At 36.6% G+C, this 23,832-nt stretch overlaps 1 protein-coding gene across 1 annotated transcript in view; it reads right to left on the bottom strand.

Annotated features, from left to right (window-relative positions):
• ADGRV1 (adhesion G protein-coupled receptor V1) overlaps positions 1-23,832 on the bottom strand; it is a 285,841-nt gene that overhangs the window by 148,261 nt on the left and 113,748 nt on the right. The window contains exons 72-85 of the mRNA XM_064439564.1: positions 23,073-23,546; positions 22,134-22,277; positions 20,869-21,040; positions 20,354-20,489; positions 17,907-18,754; positions 15,764-15,881; positions 14,723-14,894; positions 11,832-12,074; positions 9,020-9,427; positions 7,837-8,021; positions 6,363-6,612; positions 6,040-6,179; positions 4,158-4,318; positions 1,544-1,644 (exon numbers count right to left, since the gene is read on the bottom strand). Of these exons, the coding sequence (XP_064295634.1) occupies positions 1,544-1,644; positions 4,158-4,318; positions 6,040-6,179; positions 6,363-6,612; positions 7,837-8,021; positions 9,020-9,427; positions 11,832-12,074; positions 14,723-14,894; positions 15,764-15,881; positions 17,907-18,754; positions 20,354-20,489; positions 20,869-21,040; positions 22,134-22,277; positions 23,073-23,546 (3,552 nt within the window). The remainder of the gene's footprint in view (positions 1-1,543; positions 1,645-4,157; positions 4,319-6,039; positions 6,180-6,362; positions 6,613-7,836; positions 8,022-9,019; positions 9,428-11,831; positions 12,075-14,722; positions 14,895-15,763; positions 15,882-17,906; positions 18,755-20,353; positions 20,490-20,868; positions 21,041-22,133; positions 22,278-23,072; positions 23,547-23,832) is intronic.

Below are 23,832 nucleotides of genomic sequence, written 5' to 3'. Positions count from 1 at the left end.
GGTAAGGAGTCCTTATAGAAAAAAACCAAAAGACTTCTGTGAAAAAGAAACTGTAAAAAGAAGCAAGATTCTCTGTACTGGAAATACAACTCCTTTCCAAAGAAATGGAAAAGTTTTTGAGATAGAAAGAATGCAACATGGATAAGGATAGTTCCATTATATGCAAAATATCAAACAATTCTGGGAACACAGACAATTCAACATTCTCTGCAAAAGAAAAGTAGAGGCTTTTGCAAAATCTATCATTACACTGTAAAATGCACTGCAAAGCTCTCAGTAGTCTTGTTTTGTATAATATCGACACATTACCATATGAAAGTCCTTACACGTGTTATGAGGTGTGCGTCCTGAACTAAGTCTGCACATTTGTACGCTAGTAACCACGCATTACAGGTCCCTGGAACAAACTAGCTTTCTGTGTAACTACACAGAACTATTAACAAACATAGGTATGTGTTTCAAAAATCAAGAACTAAATGTCAAAATACTTTTACACCCTAAGATGCAAAAAGCCTACTGGTACCCAGTGATCTCTAGAAGTGCTGTGAGGACCTTTTCTGCTCCTTCTCTCTTCTATTTTACGTCCTGTTGTGTGATGAACATTATCAGTGCACTCCATTGTACAACAAAGAACTGTATCATGAGGTAACATGAATGACATTATATACCAACCATGGCAGTATACAAAAGCTTGTCTGAGAGATGTGCCAGTCGCTAAACTTTTACAGGTAACACAGGGCTGCTTCAACTATCTAGAGTGTTTCCCTGTTATAACACATTCCTCTAAATACCTGCCGGCTAATATGCTTAAATTGTATTAATATCATATTTATAGCACTAAAAATGTGCATAAAATGTCTTTCTTAAGGAATCTTTCCATAAAGTAATTTTAAGATACTTGAGGTTATTCATAGCTTTCCATTTCACCGGAGGTACCAAAGCTGAGGAAGTTATATTTTATAGGACAGAGAGAAATACACTCCTTTCATATGGTACTTCAGTTTGCTGACATTCTATTACCTGCTATTTGAACCAGTATGAGAGAACTAGGAAGAGTTTCTACTGTTTAGTCTCTTCTATTATTTAAACGTTTCATAACTATACCTTCCTACAAATCCTAGAGTGCAAAAGAGCTTTCACCATCTGCCACTCAAAATAAACCTTTCCCACAGAATTTTTCATTACTGACATTAATCTATTTAACAAATACTGATGTTAATGATGGAACTCTTCTGTCTCAATTACATACCCCATCATCAAAACATTTATTATTCCACATACAGGACTAACTTCTCATGTGGCGATATCATCTATAAGTTTTCTCTAAATATTTTCAGAAAATGTATCATTTCACTTGAATTCCCAACACAGGATTATGAATATTGCATTAATAGTAAGTATCATATGTTGAAATTTTACATTTTTCAGAAATATTTACACTGTGGAAAATAAAAGGTCTGTTCAGACATGGCCATGGAAGTGAGGAAAAGGAAAATAAAGATCTACATAGTTTACAGTTAAAGACTTCATCCTTTTTTCTTACCTGAGTACCCAAACAAGCAACCATCATGTGAGTGAGAAGTTTAGCTGCAAACATTGCACACCTGGTGCAGAAAAGGTGGGAGATAATAGCCAAAGTGAAACCTACGCAGAAACAACAAAACAAAACAAACAAACAAAAAAGGACATTTAAAGCTTAGGCTAATAAACCCTGCTAGATAAGAACAATGCTGGATCTCTTGAAGGTGCAGATCATTAAAAAACAAAAAAATACCCCAAACCTTACAGAGGGTACATGTTCACTTTGGTTCACACTGGGATCACTCATGAATTTATCACTGAAGTACTAGCATTTATTTAACTTTTTCATAGGCTTGGGAGATAAAATAATTGCATAATGTAAACAATTAATTTTTGCAAAGTTCTTTTTTTTAATTTCTCCATGATGGATGATATGATTATCATAATACTTAAATATCAAGCAAAGGTAACTCTTCAGTGTTCATGTTATTGGATAAAAAAAACCCCGCTTTTAGAAATAAATAAATAAATGAATATTTGTCTCCAGCTGGATAGCATTGCTTTAGGAGATTGCTATAACCTTCTAAATGCCAGTCTCCCATTTCACCTGTGTTCAGCATGGAAATTTGTTATAGCAGTACCCAGAAAGAATAACACCACTTTTCATTTCACTAATTCATTGTGAACATGAACAGAAGTGGGAAGGGCCCCTTACCTACCAGGAAGCAGTTCTTAGAAGAAGGACTCTGGGAAAGCTGAGCCACTAAGGAAAACACTGCCAAAGCTCATGTAGAGTTAATTGTTTGTAGGCTTCCACACCCCAGGAAGGGCAGGAATTTGGATACTTAAGGCAGATCTTTTATACTTTCTTGAGACAGACTGGTTGCTCAAGTACAAGTGTATAAGATATGAATGAAAGAAATCATTGCAGAAAAGATTATTTCTAAACCTTTCAAAAATTAGCTAGTGATATTTATACAACTATGTACATAAGAAAACTTTGGAAATAATAATATTCCCTTTCACTCTACTGTGCTTTTTTTTTTCTTTTTTTTTTTTTTTTGTTCTTCATACCTAGGTGGAGATGTTCGAGAAATAAATGATATTGTTATAGCTCTTAAGCCTAAAGCAACTAGTTAATCACTAGATTTAAATATATATAATCAGGTTAAAAAAAAAACAAACCACCTTCAACCAGCCAAAGAAGCTGAAAGGCATTGCAGGTATACTCAACACAAACCATTAACCAGGCTAAGCTGTTCTAATTTTTAAAATACATTCTTATGACACATGACTACAGTAAGCAACTAGTGCATGGATCTGCAGTTCTTCATTGCTTCCAGCTCAGCAAAATATTTCTCTTAGCTTCAGTCCTACAGCACATTGGCTTACATAGTATTGGTTTTTTCCCTCAGTTTCTATAGCATTTTCCATTTCGTGGCATATTTGTCTCATCAATTTACTTTTTTTTCATAAAACAGTAATTACATTTGTTTATTACAGTTTGTCTTTTTTTTAATTTCATTAACACCATCTAAGTTAGAAGTTTAACTGTATTTTAAAATCTGATTATTTTTATCTGTTAAAAATTATTTCATTTTGCTAAATAAAATAATTAAGTAGATGAAAACCAGAGGGTCTTCTCTTTCTTTGTCCTCTTTTTTATGGCTGAGGTTTTAAAACAATTAAGGAGCTTAGCATTAGTCTGTTAGGGCAGTTTGCTGGGTGGGGATAAATAGGGGATTTAGCTGCCTGCACTGTTTCAGTTACTGATACAGTCATAATTTAGTATAGAATTCATCAGCCTCGCAAGGAGCAGACCCAGGACCCCATTTAAGTGCCTAAAAGTTAGACTAAGAATCCCTTTAGCATGTTTTCTTAGTGACCCTGTTACTCTTAGGATCCAGCTTGCACAGTGCCTATCAACACAAGAAAAATTTACTTTCATCTGGGATTGCCTGCAACACAATAATGAGCTGACTGCAATGTGAAAGGTGCAATTTCCATCTCCTTCAGAAGCCAAGTGGACTTCAAAACCTAGATCTCCTACTTCCCATCTGGCATTCTGGGACTTCTGCAAATGCTGTTGTAGGTGTCCATGAAGTGAGTCATGATCCTCTCAGGTTAAACTCTTGGGCTTATCCCAAGACGTTAGGTAGCAGTTAGGCAGCAGAGTGTAATGGAGCTCTACCGGCGTGATGTGGAATCTACCTCCCTCAGGTTACACTTCTGAGTGTAAATTGTCAACTAAAGTTGCCAAAGAGCTTTCAGCCTAGGTAGAAAAGTATCTGAAATATTTGACAGAGAGGACAACTGCTATGCTGATAGAGACACAGGTGAAATTAGGATCTTTAAGTTTCTTCCCTCAAATGAATGACACATTTCTTTTTATATGTTTCAGTAAAACATCACGAGGAAACATTTCTTTGCTGGAATTTTTTTTTTCAGTGACATAATTTGTCAGTGTGCAAATACCAGACCAGATGGCAACTTTAATACCATGAAGTTAGTTAACATTCCTGCAATACCCCTCCAAAAAAAAAAGATTATCATCAGTTACTGAAATATCTAAAAATCAATCAGTTGTACTGGTCATCAGTTGTTATTAATGAGCAAACTGTCTTAAAACAACTGACCTGAAATGCAGATGAATCCAGAAGAGAAAAAAGCCTCATTATATGAAGACAAGTTATCTGTTTGGGCATAAACTGCATAAATGGACATATGAGAACAAGAGCATTCCACATAGTCTGACGTGTCATCAACCACTTTGCAGAACCCGCTATCTGACAGCCAGCTGCGAAACAAGAGATTCACAAAGTTGGAAGTGGACTCGTGTAATTTACATGTTAAGCAGGCTTGAAAATTGTTTTATTTCTGAAATACCAAGTTTTCTAAACTACTGTAAGAGTGTTTTGTGTAATTTTTCAGGTACAGTTTTCATAATAGCATATTTACATGAAATTAAAATATTGTTTATAGCTTTTTTCACTTTTATGATTAAAAATATTTGTAAATTTATCATAATGAACATTTTTTTCCACTAGAGAATTTTTGTGTCCCTGTTTTTAAAACTTCTGCAAGATTTTAAGGTCTGTCTGACTTTTCAAATAGTTTGTTAACCTGCACAATACCTTGCCCCATTACGGAGAACACTTCATTTTATACTGCTACTTGTTTTTAAAAGTAAAATTCATGTTTTGTTTTCTTTCAGAATTGCTGAACCGATTTTGAAAAAGGATACTAGAGGTAACATCCTAAGCCATTTCTATTGGAAATCACATCTGCTCTGCTATACATATGTATCATATAGCATGCTCTGTGACATAGTGTCTAGAGAAAAGCAGAGCATACAGGTAAATTCTGCTGCACCTCCTTTCTGAAGAGAAATAGTTTATATCAGACGCAGACTGAAATAATCCAGTCAGTCTAATGAAATCATATCTAAACCAACTAGATATCAGCAGGATACAGAATATAATTCTCTCCAAATTCATTTATACTATGTGAACAGGAAGGACTCAGGCTAGTCAAATAATGGGGCATTGAAGAGTAGACACAGAAAACTTTATTCCATGGTTTGCAATGGTATGAGTAGCAACAAGAGTGGGAAACACTCAGCAGTTCACCATTTCTTCTAAAAACCAGGAGACATCAACCTAGGCTAGTAGCAGCAATACTGAAAAAAAAAACCAAACACAAACAAAAAAAAACCAACAGGAGACACTTTTCTGTGAAAAAGAAACAGCCCTGTAGAGATCATTGTCAAAAGATGTGCGAAAATTCTGGGTGGTGCAAGGAAAGACTATACAAATTTATGGTACGTAAGTTATTTGGAGTATGAAATACACAATATCACATTCAGCTCACAGAGTCACAGGAGAGCACAGTGTAAGGGGAACTACTATGTATGCTTGTCCTGATCTTACTCTTCCCTGGGCATTTACTTTTACCCACTACTGGAGACAGGAGACGGGTCCAGATAAATCCCTAGTCTGCCCCTTCACAGCTTTTTTTTTAGGTTCACTTACACAGTATCTTTCACAGACCCAAAGAAAAGAGTGGATATTAGTCAATCAGGAACATTCTGAGCCAGTGACTTGAAGCAGTTAACAGAGACGCAGGTGTAATTCTTTACTTTTGTAAGAATGGATTTGAAGTGTTGTTTGATAACAATTGTGAAGAGTAAAGTCATTAATATTAATGAAGTGAAGCAATTCTGAGATTTCTGTCCTGTCAGTGTTGCCTAACACATCATTACATAATCTAAATGCTATTTTGGCAAAAAAAAAGTCATGAGTAGAAGTCTGAGAAATGTCTGAGTTAGAATAACTACACATCTTATTATATGGAAAGTTTTATGTGCTGGTAGAAAGGCCAGAAAAGTTAAGGAAAAAAGACGGATAGGAAATGGATAAATTTTATATTTGCAACTGATGTAATCAGAGTTATTACACCTTAGGCAAATACACAGGTTCATAGCAGAAACTGGAAAACTAAACAGATAAAAATAATTACCTTTCAGCAGCTTGATTCCAGAGGAGACATAGAGACTTTTGTGGAACAATCCGACTTCCTGTAGCATAAATCCGATAAATGACTTCATTGTTATCTTTCAGAGGGTGTGAACTCCGACCCTTCAAACTCATAGAAAAAACCTGAAACAATATGTACAACATACGTACAAATATAGTATTAAAATTCAATAGTCAGAATTCAACAGTCAGTGCTCATTTCAATCAGGCACACACAAAAATGTTTATTTTAAATATATTTAAGATGTTTTGAGCAATATCTAAATCAAACTAATTTATTGAAAAAATAGCGTATTATCTTCAAACCTTGTTCTTCAGGGCAAGTTCTTTATCTCCAGTAAGAAACCACTGCTGACTGCTGTATTCTATGAACTGTACAGACTCACAGTTCTCTTCTTGAGGAGGCGATAATACAACAGAAACCTCTAGTAAATGTTCAGGTACTTGAATAGAATCCCCATCTTTTCCATCAAATCTGTGTCCATTGATTTGTTGAGGAAACCAGTTGTGAGCCATTATTGCAATGTATGGGCAGCTGTCAAGGATATTTTTACCTCTGTTGAAATGCAAAAGCAATAGGGCTGGTAAGTGGAACCGAGCTTTCACTACTCTTCACAGAATGACTCTAAAATGTATTCATAATTAATACTTTATTCCTCCATCACTTTTAGGGTTTATGACATTTAATAGACAGTTTCAGTTTCTGTGAAAAAAACGAGGGGCTGAATTATTAGGTACTTCAGCTTCTTCATTTCCCCTCTGGGTTTTGCTCAGTATGATCTGCAGCCAAAACCCCCCCGTGGCAGAACAGGTTATCATAATACTCATCGTTATAACTCGATGTAGAGATGAGTTTACAAGAAGGAGAGGCTTTAAAATGGATGATCTTGCTTTACCTCTTACTCCCAACAGATGATGCAAAAAAACCCTTGGAATAAAGAATTCAAACTTTCAAGTTCTGGACATTGTTCAGGACAGTGCTGATATTTATGCCATTTACTGTGTTTTGGCTGAGATGGGTTTCATACCCCCTACAACTTAAGAAACGGCAAGAAAAGTTACATCTCCAAAACAAGTTGAGATAGAAACCTAAACCATGTTCATTTTCTGAGGGGAAAAAATGTGTTGGGTTTTTTTTTTCCTAATTTCAACTACCAGTTGTTTAATAGATTCACAGTGGGAGAAACCCACTGTTAAAAACCGTTTGTCTCATAAGTGTGTCATCTATTTCTGCAGTCACCTGTTTCCCCTGCCCATTAGCCTAACCACAGCGCATTGTGCACTTGCAGACAAAACTAGCAATTTGAAACCACATGGAAAAACTAGGGTACCTTTTAAAAATTTTAAAAAATTCTTAAATAATGTGTGAGTGAGCAAAACCAAGCACACAGACATTACAAAATGCCGGTAGAAATTTTTGGTTATTTACTCTCATCTAAGTCTTAGAACATAGCTCTCTATCATACAATTACATATTATTTTCTTTGAAAGATTAATGAATCCTCTTCCAGGCAATATTTGAGCTAAAGGCGAACTAATATGTCCCAGCTCTCCTGACTCCTACTCCCACAGCTACCCCGTATCAGTGTACCAGTTATTTGTGACACCAGCTCGTAGTGCCTATATAGTGCTTTACAAGACTGTGTCAGAGTGCAACACATTTTCATAGAGGTTACAGGTGATAGACAAGTCCCGTTTCTAAAAATGACATTTAAACTTTTTCTATATGGGTAAGTTGTCATGTATTTTGAAAACATATTTTGAATTCAAGTTTACTAACCTTTCTCCTGGTGATCCACACATTATGCCAGTCAACAGGGAAAAAGCAAACTTCTCAGTCACCTCAGCAAGCAAACTATATCCTCGCGTGTCCTCGCGTTTCGGGCTGGCCAGAGCACAGAGTATCTCATAGAAAAGGCTTCTGCTTCTATCAGTGAGTAACTGTTTTTCACCTACATCTGTAACCTAGTGAGAGTAGAAGAAATGAAACAACGTTTTATGCACTAAAGAGGTCTGCTTTACTCATAAAATGAATATTTTACCCCAGTATTCATTCTGAAAGTTCAGAATATTTTTTCCACCTTCTGATGACCACTGCCAAGGTGTGAGGTGCAGTCTATGTCAAAACTGCATAAAGACATGCTTACATTTAAAAGGGATTTGATTATTAAAAAAACCATGTGGCATTTTTTTATTCTTTTGCAAATCAAAGATCATTGAGTCCTGAGATTTTTTGACATTATTTCTTTTGTTTTCTGTGTCAAAATGGCAACAGTCACAAATTATGAATATTGTTATACTGCTTTCTTCGTGTCTTGCTATTTAAACATTTTCCAGCTCCTGTGCATTATTCTGCAAGTCCAGAAGAGTCAGAAAGATATAAAACTAGTCCCAGAGTTTTCATAGAATTAATGGGATGCTAAAGTGCTCAGCTACCCTACCAACCCGATTCCCAAAGCTACTGCAGGAAAAAAGACAAGCTGCATATGCCTCGTTAAGAGCACCACAGACTCCAGCTGGCCCTGGTAGGATTTGCTTGTGTGTTGGCTGCAGCCAGCTGTGAAGATATAAGTAAACTCTGGGCCTCATTCTCTTATGCCAGGGCTAAAACCAACAAAGATGTGGCCTGAGAACCAAGAAACTATAATCAGTTCTATGAAGGTATGGCACCAAAGGGAAAACTTTGCAAAGCATAAAATTTTGAGCTATAGGTACATACGCAATATTAATACTGGTTGCTCTTTTCAACCTATCTGATTTTTGATTTCCTGCCACCATCCTAACTAGTGGCAGACAAACGTCCTCCTTGATTGTGGGACTACACAATTTCTATTTTTAGAAATGTAGGTCTGTGCCCCTGAGTCTCTGCTGTGGATGCTAACCTTCATCTTATCACAGGCCTATGCGTTGTTATACTTTAATAAAAGCCACTGGTCCTTCAAGAAAGAGCAGGAAAGGTTTACCTTATCTATTAAATGCATCACAGCAGTAAGCTGTTCTTCTGTGGTTTCTGTAGCCACTTTGACATTCAGATTCTGGAGGACTCTGTGTAAAATGGTGTCATCAAGAGGCTGATGCAGTTGATCAATCAGCCCCCAAACTGGTAAGGAGTCCAAATCTGAGACAATGGTGACGTTAGCAATACCATACAAGCCATCTACTCTGGCACCGCCTGTGGGGTTAGAAAGTACAACCTGGAAACGTTTAGGAAAGGGGTTTAAGGATCCTGTCTTCGGAGTCAGGGTCACATCCAGAAAAGTATTTCTCTGTCCAGGTTCAAAAGTCAATAAGCCTTCAGATCTGGCAAAATCTTGCCCTGCTACAGCGGGAAATATGAAGGTCCGACCAATAGGTTCAGGTTTTTGTAGCTCCTTAAAAACAAAGTAAAAGAGTTTTAGGTAACACTATGCCAGATACAATTATTCAAAACCAACTGCTGTAGAACACACATTTGAAATAGGTACAACTTTAATGCGTAAAAAATAAGTCCCCTTTAAAAATGTAGTTAAGGATGGTACAACAATTACATTAAATGAAATACCTCCCTGAAACAGCAACCTGTTCACTTGTGGCTAGTGACAACCTAGGGGAAGAATCATATATATTGTCAACAGTAAACAGGATCCCTCTCTTTCTTTCCCAGAAAAAAAAAAAAATCACAAAGCTTTTCTGGGTGAACAGATATTACAGAAATGTTAGCACATCCATAGGGTGAATTCGGGAGGGGCTGATGTAACTTTATGTCTGCAGCATGAAGTCCCTCAATTCCGGTTACAGACAAGAATTACAGATACATAAAAATGAAACAAAAGCCAGGCAAAGGTTTTAGAAATCTGTGCCCAAATTAATATTAATTCATGATATTTTCAGCCCCAGTATAAATACTTAAAGGAAGAACAATCCATTTAGGTCCAAAGGCAAAGAAAACACTGTAGAATACATGTGCAAGGCAGACAGATGAACTTATCTAGGAATGGTATATGGCCTCATTTCCCTGTGAAGTAGCACTATTTTTACCTTCCATGAGGTTTGCAGATACTGTTTCACTCTTCGCATTCTTGCTCTTTTTGTCAGTTGCCATAACCTCGATATTATAACTGGTAATATAATAAACTTCCCTTAAGTGGAAACTAATTCTGGGCTACTATTCAGATGCATGATTTTTCAATAGTATCTAATCATTTAATAACTACAGATTGGATACTGACTCTTGAAAAGATCTCCTACCAGAAAAAAAGAAGGATTTTTACTTGTGAAATGCTAGACCCCTTTTGAAAACATTTAGCTTTAACTAGTAAAGTTTACTTACGGAATAAATCAGACATTTTTTGAGTCTGCAGGAGAATATTGTAAATCAATCTAGCATGTATCTGTTCAGAATTGCTCTACAACATGATCACATTGTCTGTGGAAATTCCAGTGAGAAGTTTCCTTTTATTTTTCCCTCACAGCTGAGAATTAGGGAACAGGGAAATAAGGGGTAGTAAAAGCAATAGTGACAAGAACAATGTTTAAGAAACCATTGTAGGAATGAGATAAACATCTGTTTCCAGTTAGCGCCTCATGCTTCCTGTCTGCCGTGACCCTTTATTTTACAGGTACCAATAGTACCAATGCTTTGGTACCTGGCCACACACCCTGAAAACCTAAAAATGACCAAAGAAGGGCTGTTATATAAAAAATACAAACAGATAAGGAATTGCCCCCAGTATTTTAGACGAAATACACACTGGACAGTAGCAATTTATTCTCCATTTAACAGCTCAATTATAATCAAGATTTGGCTGGAAACAATGTGAAAATTTGTTACCACACCATCTAACTAAAACAATGGCGAGCTACTGTATAATAAATGCATGGAAACACCATATAACCGTATGCAGTCAAAATACATATGCATGTGATGTAACAATAGACTGCAAAGCCTTTTATTATAAAGAGAGATGGAAGTACACTGGTCACACAATGCTTCGTTATAATTAACCCTCCCCTGAAATAATGCTTTTAGGTATAAAATCCCACATATACAAAGTAGATCAGACTAAGCACTATTCCAATGCAATGGCAAACTTGGAGGGATCCTCCTTGAAGCCTGTGCTCTAACGTTGGAATCACAACTGTAAGGAAGTGGAAGAAATCGTGGTTTTGCAGCTGTGTTACTTCTGCTAAAGGAGAAACTTCATAATCTGTCAAGAACAATGAGGTACTCTTTTAGAGATAAAAGTGTCAACAATTAGAAGAGTCTGGTTGTTACAGCTGTAAACACAACAAAAATGAGATTTTCAAGCAGAATAACAATTTTGAAGTTTAGTACTTCAAGAACATGGAATAAAATCTGAAGAAAGCATTCTCTCTTTTTTCCTAAGTGTGCTCTGTGTATTAATAAATTTGTGACCTTGCACAGCAAGTTTGTTGGTATCTGAATCTTGTAGTCATACCCATCATGATAAAAACTTAATTTCAGAGAAAGAAGCCTCAAAAATTGGATTCTCATAAGAACCTTAGGAATATGAGATAAATGTATTTAATGCCTGACTGACTGTAGTCTTTGAGGCTACTGGAAGGTGCTATAAACAAAATCTCTTGACAATACAATGAAAACAAGGTCTTTTTACTAATGGAAAACCCAAGAAGCTAGACCATATGGGTGCAGCAAATGTTTGACTGTTTCCTGAAAAAAATTATAATTACAGTCACATTTACTTTAGAGAATGAACAATGATTTAATGATAAAAATAAAACTAAAGATAAGTTAAATAATGATAAAAGTCTTACCTGCATGCTGTAGCTAACCATTGTAGTTACTGATGTACTAGAATCTCTAAGCACTTGCAGACTGATTAAAGTTGTCTTCTTATGAGCCACAGCAAAACGAGATCCCACAGCAAAATACACTAAGCCATGAGGAGCATCACTTTCAAGGACTGTTATAAAGGCAAACCTGGCACTGCTGTTCAGTGCAGCTCCTGCGCTTACAGCATACAGCTCAACAAAAAAATATGTTTCGAATTCAGGTACCTGTAAACGAGGGGATGATTTTCATATTGTTATAAGACCTACTAATTAGTTTCTGCTTTTAAAAAGATATATATTATTTTGTCTCTGCAGTGGATTACTCGTACTAACACTTCTCACAAGCATCCTTCCTTAAAAACGCAATAAGTACAATGAACTATATCCTAAAAATAAGACTGCAACAGGCACAACTCTGTCATGTACAATAATGAAATCACAGGTTTTCTCACGGAACTTATTGCAGTAAAGCAGCTATTTATATACTACATGTATTGTGGCTGTACATTTGCCATAATACATGTCATTAAAGTCTCCAATAATTCCATATTACAGATTATGGATTTACATAGGTGTATGTCTTGCGAGGAATTTGCTCTTTCATTTTCTTCTTGCCTTACAAAAAGGCATGTACACACCTACTCAGCTGTGGAAAAAATGCACAAAAGTCTAAGTATGCAGTTTTGAAACTGCAATTAATTAACTTAACTGTATTCAAGTACTGAACTCTGGTAAAGTTCCAAAAAACATTTCACATACAGCCTTAGAGTTTAAACAACACATTTATGCAAGTTTTCTACAAGCAAATTGCAGCAGATGTGAACATTTAACCGAATTTATCGAAAATCACAAAGCTTAGACATACTATCTGATCGACTTTTGTGAGGTTTTAGATATAGCGAGAGCTTCTTTCAGTCTGGAAATACAGGCTATTGAATTTTAGTCTTCATATGTCAAAGAATTAGCCTTGTCATTTCTACATTCTTAGTGGTTGTTTATTGAAAATAAGGTAGCAATTTTAAATTGCAATATGAGATGCTGCCTCATCTTTGGTTTTGTACCTACAATACAAACGTGTTTAGAAATAGACATATGATTTCCAAGATTCCAGAAATAATTGGAAATATGTTATTTGTACCTATTACATGTACTCATAAAGCAGGAAACTTGCAAAAAAAAGTAGTTCCTTACAGAACAATAGCATTACAAAAAATTGTGATCATGTCAGACAATTTTTTCGTTAGTAAACATAGATTTTTTTTCAGCCCTGGATTTTTGGAAATCCTACTTCAATTTTAGGAAAGCAGGATTCAGCTCTTAGCTAATGAAGCCAGTATAGCTGACTAAGTAAAAACTTTCAAAAGCCTGAAAACAACATACCACATGCCACAAAAATGTAAAATATTTATTGAATGTATTTATTACTTCCATTATTTCATAACGTATTTGTCACTAATTTATAAGCTATCTTATGGACGAAGAACTGGAAGAAGAATTAGGAAATATTTGGGGGCTTAAATTGCATATATTTTTAATTGAGTTGTTAAGTAATTCTTTAAATGGAATGATCTTGGTGACTTGATGACAGTCACAAATTTACTGGAATGCCATAGGGAACTTCAGCCTTCCTTTAGCACCTGTTAGAGTGGCACAACGTCATGCGGTACAACTGCATGTCTCTGCAGCTGCTGCACTGCTGTCATTAAATAATTATATCACTCCTCTGGACTAAACAGGTTCAGAGTCCCAGTTTACTCTGTGAGGCAGCCTGTGCTCCACTCACGTATGTATTTTATTCGTTGGCTCAGTAATGTAGAAACATTTGAAGATGAAGAAGGAAAATGGCCCTCTTACTGAACTGAGAGAAGGCACCCTGTTCCCTAGTGGGAAATCACTGTTTCCCACATCCTACATCTTTCATGATTTTCTAGAATGTAATCAGAAATAATGTGGAAACTCTCTCGTCCTTTTCCATTCCCCAGGCCTCATCGTTGCCACTAGCCTGGCCGTTAGGATAATTTCTTGGAAAGTTTTTAAGTCTCCACTCTGAAAGAATGACAAACATTAATCCTTCCTTTCTTAAGTGACTACTCTATCCTCTAGGTGTTCACACAAAAATATTTCTTCCTTCTCATTTCAATAAAAATGACTGAACGCTGTGCTTTGTGTTAATTCAATGACGTCCGCATTTCCGAGCGCCAGCTGGGCCTCTCAAGGCTCTCAGGCATACCCAGCTGACAAACACCAAATGGCTTTAGTGGATGATGGCTCCTAAACTGAACTTTGCTGCTCACAAGTTGGATGTGCACAGCGACAGATTTTTAGACACTCAGAGATTCTCATGCAGCTTTATGATTAGGTAGATTTTTCACAGATCATTGTGAGAGATTTAGCCATGTAAAATTAGGCACAAGTTGCAATAACAGGCTTTTGTGTTGAATGAAATGTTAATACTTACAGAATACACTTCCAATAAACAATGCTGAGGAAGTGCTTTGACAGATGAAAAATTTGCTATGTAAAGGATAAGAGTCCACTATATGAATAGTGAAATATTCATATTCACTAATTCCATCACTGAAATAACTCCATTCTTTCTTTTTTTTTTGTGTTATTGTTCTACAGAAAACTGAGATCTGCAATTTACTATTCAAATGAAATACTCATCTGCTTCCCAAATTTTTACCGGTCACAAAGCAGATAGTACAAGCATGTAAATAAACATGTTTGTAGAGGAACTGAGCAGATGTCAAGTTACCATCTTCAAACTGTGTCCTACACATCAGTTCCTCTGGATCACGGGGTTTTTTTCATCTTGATAAATTGCAATTCAATGCCACAGTGCTACACATAAATGAGCAATAATTACTTACTCTATCAGGTTTTATTTCAATGGAGATGTTGCATACTGTGTGACCTGCCATGCAGGTAGTGGCTCCCAGCACAGATACAAGTTCGTTCTCCAAGTTCATCCCATCCTTCAGAAGCACCACAGCTGTTTTATTAAAGGTCACACGCCAAAAGATCTTCACATCTTCAAAAGCCCTAAAAGCAAATCAAGAGTATACATGTACTGAAGGAGAGCACTATTGCTTTAGGAAACATAAATCACAGAGTAACATACATTTTTTGTTAATTTTCAGAACTTATCACTAGGGAACCCGCTGACAAAAAACTATCTCTCTTACTTAAATTCCTCCCTCTAAAACCTGTTTAGATTACCAAAAAGTAACACAGGAAGAAAGTAAAGCAATTATGGGCATGCAGATTCTCCTCAATTTTTTTTTTTCAGGAAACTTAAGGTGAATAAGAGACGCTCGTGCTTGGAAGATAGTGATGTGCCTAAGTACTTCCCTTAATACTATAGTAACCGTCTGTCTGGAAAACCAGGCAGAATTTTTATTTCCTATAAGTTTATAGAACTCTGAGTGCTTCAGCATATTTGTTTGAAGTACACAGAAGTGTGCAATGTATATTTGTGTTAATTAGAAAAAACACAGTATCTGCATGACTGAAGACATAAGCATAGTGCTGACACTTAGGTGTTGTCTTAATTTCTCATCTGAGTATTCTCACCTACTTACATGACACAGGGAGATGAAAATTTGAATTGCAGCTTTAGCAGTGTAAATACTGTACCTTAATCAAAAACTTTCACACTTGCTGTCTCATGCTTTAAGCTGCAAAATGTTTGTTTTTTCCATTTGTGTTTTGTAACGGTACGTGACAGAACTAATCACATTCACAACTTAAAAGCCCACTTGCCAAATTCTGGGAAGTTTCTAAAGGAGCTGAAATGCAAAGTTTTATTATAAAACTCTACGATAACCTCTTCCACTAACAGCAGCTTCTGTGACTCAAGACAACATATTACAGCATGTGAGAAGAGCACTTGGTTCAGCTGTTGCCTGCACCTGTTTGGTTGCCTTGCGACAATCAGCAGCACCTCTCTGTTTTCTGAGTCTTCATCAAGTACAAGTCCACTCTGTACTTCTGGAATGAATCCCAAAATGCCATTCTGGAGATCACTTCCTACACAGAAAACAGCCCACGAAAGTAAATAGCAAGAAAGTTAAGTTGAGGCTAAATTATAATTTTAACACAGTTAACAGCTAAACCAATTTAAAACTAGGTATCAAAAGCATGCTGCCAAGTACCCCTTGGGGACACCTCAAGAAAATGCCTTTTAATATTTCTACTCTTAATTTACACTCCATACTTACCCAGAACTTCAGATGCTGGCATTTCTAAGTTTTCTTTTAACCAGTAGAATAAGTATTTCTGAAAGGAGATTCCTTATGGGAGTCATGGCAACACCCATGCTCCTAAGCTTGTATTTTCAGCAGCATTCAGCAAGCTGACTGAATGCTGTGTCCCTTAACTTCAAGAGGTTAGGTGTCACAGCAGTCCAGAACAGTGTCAAAACCCTTGATTATAATGCCCTCATGAGATATCACTTCAGCTACATTATTTTACTTTTACTGTAACACTTAAAACATATTATTTCTAAACAGAAATGAGCCTCAGCGTGCCCCTAGACGGACAGCATTGCCATAATAGGTTATGGGACAAAGATGGGCTTCCAAGGACCTATCTTTAGCTTTCTCATTTGTCCCACCCATCACGCTGTTGAACCCATTCCTTTTCCCAGATTGTTACCTCACCAGTTCTCCTGCATCTTTAATTCAGTGTTTGGAACTAGGGAGCTGCAAAATACCACGTTGGTCTCATGGGAATGTAAAAAACTTCAGCAAAACAGCAGTGGAGGAAAAAAAATGGACTTAATGAGGGGAAACTAATGTCTTCACTGTGTTGCATTAAATCTTGCTTCTAGAGGACTTTTCCTCACAGGTAGTGATGGCTTTACCCTGCAGTTGAAAAGGCAATCTATTTCCAACACAGTGCTTATTAAATGTCAATATATGTACTGAAGATCAACAGAAACTGTGTGTTTTCTTGTGGGCATGCACAGATATTTAACCTGTGGTACCTTTCTATCTATACAGTTAAATGCAGATACATGCTTGACCCTTATCATAACTTGTCTCGTGATTTTGCTTTACGTACTCATTGTACTCAGGGTGTAACTCTAGAACATGTTGATAGACTTCTGTGGGATTCAGTACAAGGTCAGATTCCAACCCATGCCTGTCCACATACTCCTTCAGTTAACTTGCATATACAGGCAGACGGTTACTTGCACGGGGAATTCTAGAAATAGTGCATGTGAAGGGAACATGAGTTTTACACTACCTGTTCTTGCATACACAATTTTGGTTGCTGCATACACTCATTCAACAGCACAGTTTAATACTCTTTCGCAAAACCTACCTTGTCCTGTTAAGGCTATCTAAATACACAAAACTTCCAGTAAATGTTGGATCTTACATATAATTTTCTTGATTAGCCTAAACTGTTCCAATTCCCGACTTGTTTATACAACTTAATCTATACTGCAGTTAAACTGGGTTTACATTCAGTTGATAGGTCTGATAGATATCTAAAAGCTAAGGGAAATTGGAGCTCTGAAATCACTTTCTCACAGTAGTGTGCAGAGACTGAAAGAAAAATTATTCCCTGATGTCTGTGTAAGCCCATTCCTATCCTCCCTCCCAGAAGCAGATGAATGAACTGCAGATATGAACTGCATAGTACCAAAGAATGAAAACAGAAACTGTTTCTTTTACTTTGTACAAACCCCATACAATGTAAAAGTGATCAAAATTGCAAAGAAAAACAAAAAAAGCCTGCAATGCTACAGCACATGAAAGAAAAAACACTCAGGCTTAGCCTTTCCCTTCATGAAGTAAAACAGGACAAGAATAGACATAGACAGCATCTCTAAATGTATTTTGAGCTACATTGCTAAGGGATGCAGGGTGGGCTCAGTGCACTAGATGCTTCCTCTGATCTGGAAAACTACAGATTTGGGAATAGAATACCGTGCTTATTATCGAACAGAATTTGAATCTTTACACTAAAATTGGTATGACAAGAAGCAGTTATTTACTGTTATTTCAGATGTATTTGCTAATTTTCTTGAGGAAAAAATATTACCTTCAATAATTACTGTTGCAAAAGCAGCAAATCCATATTCATCCTTCCCTTCCACAATCTGAGCTCCGCATTCAGGATCTGAGAGGAAAACATAAAACAATTCCTGCCCTTCAGGCTCATCATCATCAAAAATTTTTATGGACATCTTGCTTTCTTTTTCTCCATCAAGCAAAATCAGAGAGACTGACTGTTCCTCAAAATCTTCTCCTTCCATTGCCCATGTTAAATTTGGTTTTCCATAAACATTCCCAAAAGGATATGAATCTACTCCACTCTGTGCACTCACTCCCCCAAAGGTTTTAACAGTTACTTCAATATCACCACTAAAACCCTTGGTCCTTCTGATATGAAGTATCACGGTGTTGGGGGTACTGTTGTTTGCATCTTCTTCAACATAAATAAACTCTGGCCCCAAACTTAGTATTCCATGAAGAATATCATTTGCCAGGATATTAACTGTTGCAACACTGAAAGCTGGATTCAAACGTGGACTCCAGTCAGGATTCACAGGTTCAATATCCAAAATTTCCACAGCAGTCAAATTTACAAAAAAAAATTCCTCCATCTCAGACACAGTGTCATCAATTATTGATATTTCTATCGCAGCGTTTGTCTGAAAACGTGAAAACATAAGCTCTCCATTGTAGATGGGTATAAAGTCCTCTAGAGGTTTGGCACTTCCAGGAATGGTCTGATATGTCAGTTTAGTGAGATTACTTTGAAAACCAAACAATCTTTGGACATGCAGTGTGACTGCCTGAACATCTTCTTCAACTGAAACAGATCTTGAGTCGAGAGCAAACTGGAAGATCCCCATTGGCTCAATTTCAGCTATAGTAAATCCTGACCTGAAACAGAAAAGATGTCGAAGCTGAGTGAGGAAGTACGAAATACGAAAAGTAAAACACCCAAGCAGAACAATTTCCAATGAACGGTCAATGATGGTTGTATGAAAGTGGGTAAAAAAAAATGCATGAGGTGAGGGAAGAAATAGCAACCATACAAGGTAAGATGTAAAGAGCTTCCCTGAAAAATGGGTTTGGAATGATTGGACTGAACAGGCTTAATGCATCCTGAGTCAGCACAGGTACAGAGTAAAGGTTAAATGAAATAAGGTCTTCCTGAGAAAATGGAGAGGCAAAGGAAAGTATGATACAACACAGCCATTCTGAGTAATACCAGTTTTAACCATTGAACGAACTTCCTGTACTAAGGGAAAACTGTGGAGCAGATGGATGCTAGCAGATCTACTGTTTTAGCCAGGAAGCTAGAGAAGGAAGGGAAGTTATTTTAAAGCTTACACTGGTACTTTGAAATACTAACTGTCCCCCCACAACATTACTCACAGCACTTTTTTCCAGATCTGAGCCCAATTATCAATATCAATTTAAGTTTCATGAAATTCATATTAAATATATCCCCTTCTTATTAGAAAAAAAGCATAAAGACTAAGACCCTTAGGTAAACCTTGGATCTTACACTTACCTGTAGAACTGACCCATTCATTCTATCTAGTGCTAGAGGCTACCAAGTGGCACTACAATTATAGTCAGGGATTTAGGTTAACAAACTAGACCCTTCCCATGGCTAAGGGACTTAAAAACTCTTTGAGCCAGCTTTACCCTCGGTGGGATGTAGTCTTAAGCCTTCTAGGAAAGGTCCCCCTTGCAAACCCAAGGTATTTGATTCACACTGTAAATAGGTGCACTGAGGACAGCAGTCTACAGGACAGACAAGCCTAGGAGAAGGGGTAAGCCTCATGAGTTTAGCCATCCGATTCATTCCTTACTTCCTTCAGCCTTGCCAGTGTAATTGTAATATGGTGAAGCCAATACCTTTCTCCATATGTGATGTTACTCTATGTCCATCCTTTTTACGTAATTTTTAGCTATCATTGAGTAAGGACTAATGAAAAGAAAATAGTTTGAAAAATAGATAACAACTTAGCCAAGATGGAAAACTACATTAAATGAAATGGCTTTGTTTTTAAGAATAAAAAGGGCATTTTATATAAATTAGGTATTTTTGGAGCATTCCTTGTTTTGTTTTATTTATTTAAAATAATGATTGTTATCTTAGATCTGCTAAATATGGATTTTTAGAGACATTAATAAAAACTGTTAGAGTTGCTTTCATCCTTCAGCTTCCTGGCAAAAACTGTTGATCTTGCTTCTTTGTTTTCTTAACTGTCTCCATCATTCTAGACACATTCTAGCCACCTTTGATCCCAGTGATACGAAACAGACTGGAACTGGAGAATAGCCTCAGTTCTGAGCAGTACTGACACTTGTTTCCACCTGAGACAAGACAGACAAATTTATCAAATAAGGCACTGCAGCTGGCTAGCTAACTATAATTCAGTAGGGATTTGTGTAAGGTGTATGCCCGTACACAGGTCATAATTCTTGCAGCGTCTGTGTGACTAAAAGTATAAGTAATAGCCTTACCTCAGGCGAGCCCCGCCAGACACGTTGCTGTGCGCTGCTGTTATAGTGATGGCAAACGACTCTTGTTTGTTTAGCCTTGGAGTCGCCTGAAATGAAATTACTTTACTTCGCTCACCAGAGGAAAATACAACAGTACCTGAAGGAAAAGAGAAGGTAACAGAGAGCTCAAGTCAAAATCACTAAATAGGTGTCTGGGAACGTTCTGAGATAGGGACTTTAACCACAATTCCACTCCATTTAGGAAGAAGAAATCTACATGATAAGGGCCTGTCTTATATAAAGCTGTCTTTCAGAGGCACAGCATTGTGCCTACCTCCCAGACATGTATTTATGAAGCTTAGTTCTTTTTTTTTTGCTCATAAAATAACCATATCCCTTACAGATAAAAATTACCCAATACAATTTTGTTCTAATATCTCTTCATTAACAGAGGAAGCATACAGAGGTACAAATAACATAAGGTGCCATCACCACTTGGGCAACTTTCATAGCTGTTCCCTCAGACAGGTTCTTACCGAATGGAGAAGTAATATTGCCTGGCTGAGCAAAGTCAGCGATTAGGTCTGGTGGGTATCCTGAAATCCAGCTAACTATTACAGAGCCATAAACTCCTTTTCTGGTTATGACAGCCTGGCCTGTCCCTGCTACAACGTCTGTAAGTCGTAAAATCACAGATTCAAAGCCAACCTGTGGAAACAAAGTATATTTTGTTATGGAAAATTTAGTAAAAAGTGGCAATAACATGTGTGAAAGAATATTATATTTTGTAAAAATAGGCATTTTACAATAGTTATGTGTGCATATAGATGTACATATGTGTGTATATATATATGCATGTGTTTATATAGACACATACTTCCTTTAACAATACACAACTCTTTACTTTACAACAATACACAACTCTTTAACAATATTTCTAAATCTTAGACTTCTGAGAATTAGATCTCAGGCAAAAGGAACCAGTATGACTGATGTTTCAGTACTGAAAACACTGAATATAGCACCCTGGGCCTGTTGTTTAGAAGAAAAACAAACCAACCTGCTCTTAATGATCACAGGCAATAGCTGTAGTACTGTATATATACATATAGGTCTAAAATACATTATTAATTGTGTACCCAGGGAAAAGTAAGTTGTTGTAACATGACATCGTTCACAAAATTATTCTTGCTAGTATGATCTACTCTTTTTTCCTTTGAGCCACAAATGGGACTGAAAGGATAATTTCCACATTCTAAATGCAATGACTAAGATACAGTAGTAAGCAATTTTTACAGAAAGACCATTCAAAAAAACATTCGAAGTCCATTTGAATTAAGTTCAATTACAAATTAAAAGACAGAACAGCTTCAAGTCAACTGCATAAAAACCCAGCATGACCTCCATCTCTTTTTGCACAGAATACTGCATACATGCTGCTATCTACTTTGGGGCTGCTATACTTAAAAGAATGACATTGTCCAGAATTAGGTATTTTCCTTTAAGTCTTAGAACTTCCATCTCATGTAAACAAAGGTATAAATTAACCATCATATTTAGACTATTTACATTTTATAGATGAAGAAACATTTTCAAACTGTATTAACACATTTCTATGAGAATTTGTATCAAAGATAATATACAGTACAAGTAATAACTAGAAAAGCCTTGTCAGTCATTAAATTAGTTGCAATGATGAAAACTTCAAGGAGCCAACTGAATTGTTATAGCAGCTATATTTTGTAATGAAGCGTACCTTCCTTCTGGGGTAGAAATGTTACACTGCAGCCAGTCTACTGACCTGTGAATTGGCAGCTTCCTCAGGAATAAGCAGAACAGCTGACTTTGCTTTTTCTAATATTTTAGGCACATCCTTGGCACTTCCCCTAACCAGGCTTACATTAATCAGTTCCAGAGTAAAATTCAAGCCCAGTAAAATAAATGCCTTTGAGAGAGAGAATTTAATTAAAAAGCTATAAATTTAATCCCACTAAAAACATGATATCCACCAGTTCAAAGAATTAAGTAGCAGAACAATCTGTAGATTTTGTTCTACTTGCATACAAAAAGCAGTGTTTTCAAGACAACTGTTTTATTGATTATGTTTCTCAAAAGAAATACAGTTAAAACATCAATATTGTGATGCGATTTACCATCAGTTTGCTGGAATGTGAGTTGGTAGAGCAACTGTTGCCATAATAAATAATAATACTGTAATAAATAATAAATTGTACCTAGCACCGTGGGCCTCAGCTTGATTTTAATCCTTAGGATTAAAAAGATGCAAGATGGATGTGAAAGGATGTATGTGTGGATGTAACGCTGTAGTAATAACAGACAGGCAGGGAACACAGAGAACTGAAGGTAAATTTATCTGCCCCTTCGTGAGTCAGCACTGACAGATCACGATTTACAATCCAAAAGGGAAACTTGAGAAAAAAGTTGCATATATATAATAATAAAATATTGAAGTGATAGTAACACCAAGCAATGAAAGAAGGCAAAACTGAATATTTGAATTTGCATAGCAGTGATTTTGCAATTATTATCTGAAATGTGAAATTTAAACCCATTTCTATTCCATAAATATGAAATTCATAATACTAAACTCTCTTTTCTGTGGATACTTCTTCAGAGTGGATACTATTGAGAGCTCAGTATCTTATTGCAGCACATCTGTATTGTGATGAGCACAAATGGAAACAACAGATATCGTAGGAACTAAAAGGATAATACAGACCTGGCTGCTTATTGGCACTCTTTTAACTCCAAAGCTGGCACCATCTTTTACTGTGAGGTATCCCACCTCATCTTCAGGTGCAATTAGTGCTTCTTCACGAGGAGACCAGATATGGTACTCAACGACCACCTCTCCAAATGCCCCAGCATGCCGAGTTACGTTAATCTGAATGTACCGATCCAGGCTTCTCTCTACTAGTACTGACTGCTGGTCAGAGTACAGGGCAAACACTCCGCAGGGATCATCATTTGCAAAAACGTTGATCTTTGAAATTATTTGCTCTTGGTCTAACTCTGCTCCACCTTCTACTGAAATCAGCTGTACCACATAGCTTTCATCCAGTTCTGGAACATCATCAGGTAACAGGTAGATAATTATCTCAGCTGTACTCTGCTGGTCAGCAATGACAACAGATCCCTCTGTCCTAAGAAAGTCACCTGTGATGTCAGATTCACTGCGTATTTCCCAGTAAACCTGAAATGAGTTCAGAAAATGCGCAAAACAAAAGAAAGCAAAATTATCCACAGGGTCAGAAACTTCCATATTCAGGATTCAGTATAGATGGGATATGGGACAGATTGGTTTTAATTAAGTAAAACAGAAATTGGTTTGGGTATGCATAGGAAAAAACACACAGACCATCTTACAAAAGGAGGGTGTGCTGTTCCTCTAACAGTACCACGAATGTGATGATTTCCTCTGTATATCTTCAAACTATATGGAATGTCTGAACCATTTTTAAAAATTATTTATATTTTTA

The sequence above is a fragment of the Phalacrocorax carbo genome, chromosome Z (genome assembly GCF_963921805.1).
Source record: "Phalacrocorax carbo chromosome Z, bPhaCar2.1, whole genome shotgun sequence".
Lineage (NCBI taxonomy): Eukaryota > Metazoa > Chordata > Aves > Suliformes > Phalacrocoracidae > Phalacrocorax > Phalacrocorax carbo.
This window is presented reverse-complemented; position numbering and strand designations above follow the sequence as displayed.